The 11,206-nt window shown below is 44.1% G+C and overlaps 1 protein-coding gene across 4 annotated transcripts in view; it reads left to right on the top strand.

Annotated features, from left to right (window-relative positions):
• The first annotated feature begins 212 nt into the window (after nt 1-212).
• The window catches only part of KIF13B (kinesin family member 13B), a 124,182-nt gene continuing 113,188 nt past the window's right edge, over nt 213-11,206 (top strand). For all 4 annotated transcript variants that reach the window (XM_068936871.1, XM_068936870.1, XM_068936869.1 and 1 more), the window contains exon 1: nt 213-368. In XM_068936871.1, the coding sequence (XP_068792972.1) occupies nt 314-368 (55 nt within the window). In that variant the 5' untranslated portion in view covers nt 213-313. The remainder of the gene's footprint in view (nt 369-11,206) is intronic.

The raw sequence follows: 11,206 nt of genomic DNA, 5'->3' as shown, positions 1-11,206 counted from the left end.
CCCAGCATGCAATGCTTCCCCCCCGGAGCCGAGGGGGCAGGACTACAACTCCCGGCATGCAGCGCGCCGCACCACCTCCCCCCCGCTGCGGGAGGGGCGAGGCGCCGCGCTGCACGCTGGGGGTTGTAGTCCCGCCGGACGTCGGTCACGCACGGTTGCCTCCCTCCCACCGCCCCCTTGGTTTCACACCCTCCCCCCCCCCCCAACATACACCCTCCTCCCCGCGCGCGCGCTCCTCCCCGCGCTGCCGGCTGTCCCCCTCCGTAGACGGAAGCCGAGGAGGGACGAGCGAGCCCGGGGCAGGAGCGAGGCGATGGGGGACTCCAAAGTGAAGGTGGCGGTGCGCGTCCGCCCCATGAACAGGCGAGGTGAGCGCCGCGCGCGCGCCCGCGCGACTGGTTCCCCCCCCCTTCCCCCACCGCGCGCGCGAGCGAGCGGGTGGCGGGTCTCGGGGTGGGGGAGGGGAGGGGGCCGGAGGGGCGAGCGGGGAGGGAGGCTCCTGGGGCGCGCGTCCCTGGGGGGCAGCGCTGTGTCCGCCCGCCCCGTGTCTGTAGGTGTCGTGTAGAGGTGTTTGTGTGTGTGTACCTATGTATTGATAGGTGTGTTTGCGGGTGAGGCTGGGCGGCCCCCCCCCTCCCCTCACACCCCTTGGGCTGCGCCGCCCGTCCCCGCTCCTCACAGCGCACCGCCAGCCCCTCAGCTCGCCCCCCGCTGATGCCTCTTCTTCTCTCTTTATCTCTCTGTCTATTTTCACCTCGCTCCGCACCTCTTGCACCTGCTTTACAGCCGGGCTGTGCCCCTGCTCCCTCCTCCTCACAAGGTTGAGCTCTTCCTTCTTCCTGCTCTGTCTCTCCGTTTGTTTTTTCTTTTTTTTTTTTTTTTTGGGGGGGGGGGTAAATCCGTCCTTTTCTGTGTCTTTTTTTTTTTTCCTCAGCCCTGCGCGCTGTAACCCCTCTTCCGACCGCTCCGTGCGCGAGCGGGACGTAGTTGGCGGAGGTTTTATAAGGACAAAACCAAGAAAACATGGAAGAGGATGCATGAATTGACAAGAGAAATTGTGTGTGTTTGGGTTTTTTTTTTTCCCCCCTCCCTCCCCGCCCTCAGCGAAACTTGCCTCAGGGTTACGTTAATCCGTACCGTGGTCTGAGCATCTGTTTTAATGGTTATTCCTTTTCTGAATTAGGAAAAAACTTGCTCTAGATTACGAGGAAACGAGTATGAAAAGGGAAGTATTGCCAGGGAACGGGGAGGTGAAGAAGAAGGCAAAAATCCAAGAAATATGTAGTTCTCCCCCCCCCCCTTTCCCACAGAGGTATGCCAATAATTCCTTTTGGGGAGAGGGGATAAAGCGAAGGCAGTTTAATCGCTGAACCAAAAGGGAGGAAGGAAACAACCCCTGTTATTTTCTACGTGATATGAAACAAAAGAAGTCTTTAACTTCTTTTCAATAAATAAGAAAAAAAAAAGTTTAAGCTTGTTAAATAAGGCATTTCCAGATGTTCTGAAATGAAAAGCAGAGGAATGTGAGGCTAAGTTCACGAGAGGTGTCGAGTCCCATACCCAAAAATAGAAGAGGCAGAGTTGATGTCCTTATAGCCTAGTGGGTTAGGGTAATCGAGGGCATTTTGACCCAGGTTCAGATCTGCGTTTTTGTCAGACTTCGGGCAGCAGCCCTCAACCTGAGGGAGGACCGACGTCCTCCTCGTGGAGAACTGGTGAGAGGAGAACGAGCGTTACAGTGAGGAGGACTCCGTGGTAGCTGGGATGAAGAGGCCCTGAAAGGTGGCGTCTTGTTTCAGTGGCAGTCGTGGGCTTTCCTCCTGCTCGTGTCCCTCTTTTTGTCAGAGCTCGTTCCCTTGGCTGTGACCCAGACACCATCCTGACATCGCTGGGCTCTTCACTCCCGGGATTACGGACCTGTACAATAATTCGGGTCGGAAGGGACCTGTGGAGGTCTCTTGTCCATCCTGCTGCTCAGAGCAGATCAAGTTAGATTAGGTTGCACTGGGTCTTGTCCGGTCAAGTTTTGAACGTCCCAGAGTGAGTAATGAACCTGTCCCTCTTGGTTGCTATTCTGCGTAAGCTCAGCCCCTAGTTTATGTCCGTGCGCTGGTCTTCAGCTTGTTTTCAGGTAGGGGCTGAGGTCAGTAGAAAGTATCTGTGAGGAAGAAGCAATAGAAGTAAGGGGCGAGTGGGTAAAAACACGCAAGATTAGATTTAGGGCAGGGTAGCCATTTGAGACTTCTGCTAGGGGAAAGCCCTGACAATGAGCTGTACAAACCTGGGGGAATGGGAGTGGGTATCTTGTTATTGGAGCTGCTTTATTCTGTATAAACTTAAAAATGTGGAGAACATCTGTAGCCTGGTCATTAGTAGGCTCATCCAAGAGCGAGGGATGTTTGAGTTTCAGCGCTTGCTGTACGTCAGAGAGAAGAGGGACTCGAAGCCCTGTGCTCCCCGCGCATAGCTTGGCAGTCAGGGCATACCTCCTCTCTGTAAGATCCGTTTAGTAACCATTAAGCATCCTGGTATTTTGTGAGTAATACCCAAGTCCAAGCAAGTCCGGCCTGAAAGGTCAAAGTCTTTTTCATTCCCTCAAATGTAGCCTTGTAATTGAATTTTTTAAGCAGGCTATTTGTCACAATCCACATATTTTGGCCAGTTCTAAACAGCTGGTATCTCAGTACAATATTTCCGATGCTCCTAGAATTTACAGTAACAAGCAGCAATATAATGCTGAATTACTGAATTAATATTATATTTAAGAATTTGCGTAGATGATTTTCTTAAGAATTATCCAGTTGTGAAACTTCTGTGGCTTTGCATTTTTAGTAGGCTTTGAGGCAAGAGGTGGCTTTCTTAGAAGCTCTGTAATAAGCACTTTGTTTTTAAATAACATTATATGAAAATCTGGGTCTTTGGACCTGAAGCAAGTATTTGTTTTCTTCAGGGTCATGAGTAATGTTCTTTCCTTTCTTCCGCACCGAAGGGCTTAAAATTGCAAACCTGTCAGATGGCCACAACTGTAGAGATTTAACCTTTAAAATATTCTTAGTGTTTGCCTGTGGTAGTGGTGGTTGTCTTTAGTGTTTGAATTATGAATTTCTTAAGGCAAGGGTTTATTAGCTTAATAAAAGTGGTATGTTTAGCTATTGCTAATTTATACAGCTCATAAAAGTATAATAGGTTCTTTGCATGCATGTTGAAAGGATTTCTGTATCAAATAGTTGGTTATTTATAGTATTCACATTTGAAGGCGATAGTATAGAGGGCCCTGCTTCAGTGTCGTTCGAAGAGGCAATCTGTAAGGTAAGCGTATAGTACTAATTTTTAATAGTGAGAGGAAACACTCATAGTTCCACCTCAGTTATTTATTGCATTTTATTTGAAACTAGGCCCCAGACTTGCAAACTGTATGGAAACCATGCTTTTGTAAAACAGTTTCTGTGTCATTGCACCTGCAGCATCAGGTCTAAAGTTATAAGCACTTCTGGGTAGCAGTCGTAACTTGTTTTTTGTATACTTTGCACTTAGAAGACTGGGATCTTGATTAGCGAGCTATTATGAAGTAAATAATTCAGCATTGGTCTATTAAATAAGACTTTTAAGGGTCTTCTCTTTTCTTGCTTTAGTTGCAATACAACATTTGCTGAAAATATTTCCAGATGCACAGCTTTTTCACATGGGTTTTTGATAGCAATCAGTAACTTCTTTTGCTATTGTGTTTTAGAGTTGCTGTGGATTTCCTTTTACAAATGTCGTCAGTGCTTGGTTTCATTTAGCAGATATTTATTTTACGTTACACAACTGCTGAGCAGAGTTCTTATGTCACTGTGAAGCAAAGCAAAAGCCAGCTTGTAGCTTTTTAATTGAGATTTGTCTTATTGAATTTTTGGTTGCAGGTGATGTTGATGTAGAGGCAGCCCATGAGTATAGTGTGTTTAAGTCCGTGTGTTTGTCTATGCGGTTGAATCAATTCAGTGGAGCATTACTTAGAGTATAACATTTTTAGTGGTACTAAAAAAAGGAAAAGACTTACGCTCAAGGGTACGGTCTGACACTTTCAGCCGGTTTCAGCTACTGCCTCTCACCAGCGCCTTTCTGTTTGAACAAGAAAGGCGGAAAACTAACCGCAAGAAGCGTGTAGTTAGTTCGTTTCGTGCTTTGAACGGATTTATTGAGGAATAATAGTGGCCGTGGTGCTGGCGCAAGGCTGGGCCGGGAGGGCGGCAGCGGCGGTATGCCGGGGAGGTGGGGAGCGGAGCTGTGGGTGTGCTGCTCCGGGGCCGCAGCCTGCGCTGTGGCAGCGCTGCCAGATTAAACTGGTCATAGGATTGTGGCGTTACGGACATGTGACTTCCAGTTTAAACAGCTAGGTTGCCTGTAAATGTACGTTCAGATTTCTGCTGCGTTAATTTGGATATTCATCCAGACTCGTTTGTGTGCTCCAAAAAGGATTCTTCTGTGCTTGGATGATAAAAATTCTGTCACAAGGTGCTCATAAGGAAGGCATTTACTTCGGTACTGATTGACCACTGTGTTAGGCACTAATCTTCTGTCCTACTCTTTGGGGGAGGTTGCATTCCCGCTCCCTTGAAATGTTTTTGGTTTTTGGCGGGGTGGGAAGGGTGGTGGTTCTTGCTTTTTTTTTTTTTTTTTTTTTGCGTTGAAGATTACAGCGGAAACGAATTATCTGTAAATTGGAGTTTGTGCACGTAGTCTTATAAGACTAATGGTGGTATTACAGTAAATGAAATGGCACCTGTTATATCCCGATGACAACATGCAGAATGCAAGAATTTTTTCACTAGGCTCCTTGTGATAAACGAGTGCTAAATATAGTATTTAATATTTCCTCTTGATAACATATAACATAGTCCTTGCAGTATAAACAGTGGTTCATACCTAGAGATATAGTGACAAATGGGTAAGGCATGTAAAGTTAGTGTTTTATCTTGCATTCCTCAGTGATGCAATTGTATTTTAAGAACTCCTAAGGTGTTACAAGCTTACTGCTTACTGCCAGCGAGCCTGAGACTACCATTCTGTCAAGTGTGGAGGCCACAAAAGCAAACAATTGTGCTGATTGCATCTTTAGAGCTAGCCTTAAGTGCAGTGTGTGAGATTACCTTGCTGCTCTGGTTTCACATTTGCTTGATCTTCCTGAATTCAACAAAAAGATCAGATACGCTCTCGGCGAATAGTTCTGCCTTGGCTTTTGGTTTGTTAGTGGCAGAGCAAACTTTATCGCGTTTCATTCCTGTTAACTTTGAAGCTTGAAACAAAGCAGCAGCACGGAGGACTTGCACGTTGAACTTCTTCAGAGCTCTCTGCTGCGTCAGAAAGTTACTAGATTGATTCATTTACAAGTCTTTGTAAAATGAGCCACGCAGGCAGCGGCAGCAGCGATGACTGTCGGTAGGGTTAATGTCCAGAGGCAGAGAACGCCTTTACTAAAGCCATTCGGCCAAGCTCTCACGTTAAATGAAACGGGAGAAGATAGAATAAACTTTTTACATATTGGACTATGTAGTGTTAACAATTGAGGAGAGCTTGCCTGTGTTCGATGTGCTCATGAGGCTGAGTTGATTTATACTTCGTCATTCAGATTAGATAGTTTTGTGTGCCTTTCCAGATGCACTCATGCATGTTTGATGATCTTTAATTGCTGCAAACTGAAAATTTCATGAATGATATTTGCACAGTTTATGTGTAGCAGGGAAGCTTGAGGGATGTCTACTTAAATTTCATGTTGGTAGACAAAGGGAGAAGTCAAATTATTGTATTTTTGTCCAGAATTTTTAAGCTACTGTGGCTTTAAATTAATGCCCTGAAAGTGCTATTGCTCACACTGTATTTTTTCCCTTTAAGCTTTACTTCTTAGCACTGCCAGTTAGGTGTAGGTTAGTTTCGCTTGCTCTTGTGCAGTCAGTTAGTTTTTCCCTTGTTTGTATTGGCTTCCCTATAGCAAAGGGCAAAGAGAAAAGTCACTTTAAAGCAACAAACATTGGCTGGGAGACCTGAGGACATGTGGTATTTGAACTTGCTTCCAGCTTTTTTTATTAAAAAACAAAACAAAAACAAAAAACAGAAATAAGCCTTTTTTTTTTAGTTGGTGTTCCTTTAATCTGTGTGTGATAAATAAGCTTTTAAATATTTTTGAAATAGAGTTTAAACATTTCTGAGTGTTCCTGCTACTTGCTTCTTCAAACTGAGAAAGGTACAAGAAACCGACTGTACTTTCTTTTTCCATGCAACTTCGAGGCTGCCATGCGGTAGATAGCACCACAGCGTTCTGGTTCTAACCTTCAAGGGAGTATTAATCTTCCCCCCCCCCCCCCCCCCCCAAAAAAAAAAAAAAAACCAAACCACTACTGGCAATTTTAAATATAAAATTTCTGTCATCTCAGTCTTTACAAGATATCATTTTGAGTTCTTGTGTTTTTGGCCAATTTTGACTTATGAGCTTGTTATATCCCCTTTAAACCTTTCCCACTTTATTTATTTATTTATTACACCTCCATTAGCTTTTGTGAAACTGTGAGAACAGCCGTACTGGTTCTCACTGACGGTCCATCTAAGCTAATGTCCTGTCTCCGAGGGTACCTTAGGTGTCAGTGCAGCTGCCCTAACCTGGTAGCGGGTTCAGGAGAAATTCATCACAAATTTTGTTTGAGCTGTGTGATATCGCCGGGTTCACATCTTTATTTCAGTGGAATTTGTGCTCAAGTAGTTTTTGAAAGGGCTGGAAAACGGTCAGCCATCAGAAAGAAGAGCTTAAACTGAAACCCGAGGGGAAAAAATTACATGGAAATAAAGGCTCTGGATGAAATGAGAAAAGTTTTCTCTTAATTCGTCTTATACAATGTGAAAAAGTAGAGCGTATAAAGAGGAACGTGTTTAAAAATATTACAACAAACATTTCACTTACTCTGGCTGCTGGTCTAGAGGCTGTTATGATGCCGTGGTCCTGACTAACAGTTTAATAAATTGTAGATGAGCTTATCTTTCATTTAAAGATTGTTTTCAAACTGCTGTGTACAGGCCATCAACTCGTATCGTTTTGTTTGGTTCTGAAATATAGTAACATTAGAGGTGTAGTGACTTTTTATGATATTGTCAAAAAACCTCCGGTTTCACTGCATGGAGATCCAGATATTTTTGTTATGCCATCTGATGCCTCTGTGCTTGATTCAGCACCCATACTGGAGTGGGCTGGGTATTCCCACCATTGCTGTCGTTATTTGGAGCTAATCTGTGAAGACGGTTCCTCAGTTGACCCACAGACAAAGGTGGAGGTTTTCTAGAGCTGAAATTGTCCAACGTTTTTGTCACTTCTCTCGCCTTCCACCAGGATTCAAATATACCGATTGTCTCTGCCCCAGATCTGTTTAGCACTACTTCAAAGTTTTACCTCACTAGTGTTTCCTAACGCTGTTGCGGAAAATCTGCTCTACTGAGTTTATGATTACCAGATGCCTGACTGCTATTAGGGAGGGAATGTAAACTGCTATCTGTCACTGGGACTATACCAACGCTTCGCTAGCCTGCTGTGTCCACCTCTGCACGCAGTGGTACGCTGCGCCTGGCTTTGCTCTCTCTACTGACTTTTGCCACCTCGTTTGAAACTTGCTGAGTTTCTTAGGTTAGTGCAAAAGCCAAAAGTGTATGTGGCTAATGTGTGGTTTATCGAAGGCTTAGTCCTCTGGGACTTGCACACGAGTATGGTTTCAGCTAAGATCTACACCACTTGAATTCCAGTTTTTATTGTCTTAGAAAAAGTCCTCTTTTGTGAGGAGCTGAGCAATCAAAAGAAATGGGAAGCAGTGTGGGCTCCTTCATTCTCCAGCTTCCAGTTTGTCAAGTAAAGTAAAAAGTCAGCCTGGAGATTGAGAGTAGCTTGGACATGTGTGACCTAACAATTATTCTCAGTCAACCCAGCTTTGCTGGGCTTCTACAGCTAGGGAATATAAATATGGAAAAATGACTTAGATATGTGCTACCTTTTTATTATGGACATCCCAGTTGTCTTGCTCTGAAGCTCTGAAAGCGGCTTCTTTCTCTGTGATAAATCTTTCTTGAGATGATGGGAGTTCTAGTTTTAATTTTTCCAAGAGCAATTAGCTGATTAGTTTCCTGATTTGATGAAGCAAATGAGTAGTTGATTGTGCTCGCTTCGCAATGATTGAAAGTAGAAGCAGGTTAGCAGTAATAATAGGTGAGGTTTTAAATCTTGTTGATATAATGAAAACACAGAGCTACAAGATTTGTGATAAATCTCCATAGTTGGTCTATGTCAGTCACTTCTGTCATCTTTTCATTTCTACTAAATTTGATGTTCTCTGGGAAAAAAAAGAATTTATGTAAGTCTGTAGTGTAGTTTGTCCTTGACAAACAAGTTTTTACTGCAAGTTGAACTAATTGACGTTTTTGGGATATGCATGCTTATCCTCTTATCTTGATGCATCACAATTTTGTTTGTTGTTCAGGGGCAGGGAGGGCGCTGCTTACCTAGGAGATACTGAAACTAGTGAAAGTAAGGGTGGAGTACATGCGTGACTATATCCAAAAGAGCAGGAGGATAACTTGTCTCTAAGGCTAACCTGCTTTAATTCCATTAAAAGCTTAATGAGGTGGAAATTATCGTGATAGGATTTTCAGTTGTGGCTAATATAAGATTCATCTCTTAAACCCTACCTGAGGCGTTAAAGAAAGTCAACGAATGTGTTTTGTAATGGAGCCAGAATTTGTAGAAAGCCTATGATGTGCTTTTAAAACAGGCTTTGAACTATTTTTAGGATAAAATGAAAGCTGCCCTGTAAATTCTTTTTCCAAGGTAACTGGGATAACGTAGCCTTAATGCCTTCTAGATGCTTACCCCAGCTGAGAGACTTAGTATAACTGTTTCTTATGGCCTGTTTCATGGGACACAGTGAGCTGAAGTAGCAGTTCACCTCTGCCAGGAGAAGGCCTCGCTCTTCTGCCTCCTTTCTGCTCCCCTGTTCCCAGACATGCAGGTCTACTCTCTGCTTTGCACTATTTTTGATGCTCTTCAGACCTTTCACTGGGCCAGTTTAACTCGCAAAAGCGTCAGAATACATCCATTTGTAATGTTGGGTAGTTTTCTGCCATTGACGTAGCTTCAGGTGACTTCAGTGGAGCCTGGTGAGCACAGAACTGCGGCAGGTGAGCAGCACGCGCATACGGCCAGAAGGGAGGACAGAGACTTCTCCCTTTGGCAGCAGCAAGCTATTAGGTTGGCTTATCGCGTCTTCTGAAACTGTGTCCCCTGTGTACAGGATTCCTACACAAAGGATTTTAACACTCTTTGTGGTGACAATCAGCAGACAAGGTGTGTTGCACTGATAAAGTGGCTTGAGGAATCGGTTGTCTTGTCTTGTGAGGACATATAACTTTAAGGAGCTCTTTTATCCTGTCTATATGCTCTCTTAAAGGTATGGCACAAGAAGAGAGTTAATGAATACTAGCAAGACCTTGAGCTTAGTGCACAGTTGTGGATGCAAAACCTCCCAGCAGTATTCTTTCTCAAAACCTGGAGGTGGAGGATTGACTCAGAAACGTGACAGAGACCGTACTGCCTGTAAACAGGGTGAACATACCTTATGCTTTGCAGAAGGGAGGTAGAGTATAAAACTCTTCTTCAGTAGTTGAGGAAAAGCAGGTCACTGCAATACAGGATGTTAATAGCTAACCAGCCAGACCAAGATAAAGTGGCTTGTCAGATCTGGGAAGTAGGAAGAATATAATTTCATCAAAGCAAGCATGCATTACATATTAATGATAGGTAAATTGGTTTTCAGGGTGTGGAGAGGAATTAAAATAAACACCAGCCTCTGAAACTTGTCTCTCTGTTCCTTCTACAAAAGCACACTTTAATAACAGAGAAGTAGTCCTTGTTCAGAAGGATTTCAGTTTCGTGTGACTGCTTGCTGTGAGCAGTAATCTTGTGCTTTGGCTTTCTTTGTTGTGTTTAAAATAGTGAATGACCTATGCAATTTCTTATAAAAAATGCCAGAGAGAACCTATCTCTTATTATGTGTTTTGTTTTGTTTTTAAAAAAAAAAAAAAGCCTATAAGGTGCCGTACAGTAGATTAAGATCTGTGGGCTTTGCCTGAAAGACCTGCAGTCTGAGTTTGTAGGGTGCTGCAAGGTGAAGGAGCAAGCAGAGGTGACAAAGACGGAAAGATCGGAGATGGAGGAGGAGGAGGATTACAATTAAGATGATTAGGCATGGGCATATTTTGGTGATTCAGTTGAGGTGTTGAACCCCATATGGAGGTTATTCTGTGTAGCTCCTCATCATCATAGCATGTGAGGGCTTTGCAGAATGCCCCACTGGGTGTGATTAGCATGTCACGTATGTAGGTATTGGCGTTCGCGTGCACTTTCCAGAGTCAGCATCAGGGTGTAAGAGCAAGGGTTGCTTGTGTCCAGACCCCCAAGTCTGTGGGCAGTAATTTGGCGAATGGTGTTTGCTTTTTCTCTCTTTTCTTTTTTTAATAACTGACTCGATTTGTCATTGGGTGGATAACTTGGATGGTTGTCAGTATTATCTGAAGCTTTTATTTTCTTTTTCCCGCCTCTGCTGCTGAGAAGTCTCATATATTCCAAATGTTCTTATTACTCATACTGTGTATCCCATTCCTTAGTGTAAGTTGGAAGAGTTGGGCTTTCCCGATGGAAAAGCTGGAGTCTGTGGGAAAGCATAAGCCCTTTTGTATGCACTCACACCTAAATTGCTTTTGATAGGACTTGAATTTCCTTGAGCAGGTGCCTCAGGACTGACAGCTGCCGTGGCAAGCTGCAGCATCACCACAGTGGCCAGGAAAATATGCTGCAGATGGTAGGGGCAGCTTTCCCCCTGAGCATGCGAGGCATTGAGACAGTAGAAGAGCTGTCAAAGTAGTACCATGCCTAATGGTTCTTTCCCCAGAAGAAATTTCATACTGCCTTGTATATGTTGATTGTCCTTCGGTAAGGCCTTAAGTGCTCTTTCTTGTTTTGAAAAGAGTGCCTGCTTTAAAGCTGGACAAAATCCATCCCAGCAGAGTGCCTCCAGAAGTGGAGTTTGGCAATAGTCCTGTTTCTATTCTGTTGCTGATGGGTGGCTGTCAGACTGCATGAATAAATTTGGTGTCTAGAGGAAGTAATGGTGTATATAATCCTCGTGCTTTAGGAGCAGCA

The sequence above is a fragment of the Struthio camelus genome, chromosome 3, assembly GCF_040807025.1.
Source record: "Struthio camelus isolate bStrCam1 chromosome 3, bStrCam1.hap1, whole genome shotgun sequence".
Lineage (NCBI taxonomy): Eukaryota > Metazoa > Chordata > Aves > Struthioniformes > Struthionidae > Struthio > Struthio camelus.
This window is presented reverse-complemented; position numbering and strand designations above follow the sequence as displayed.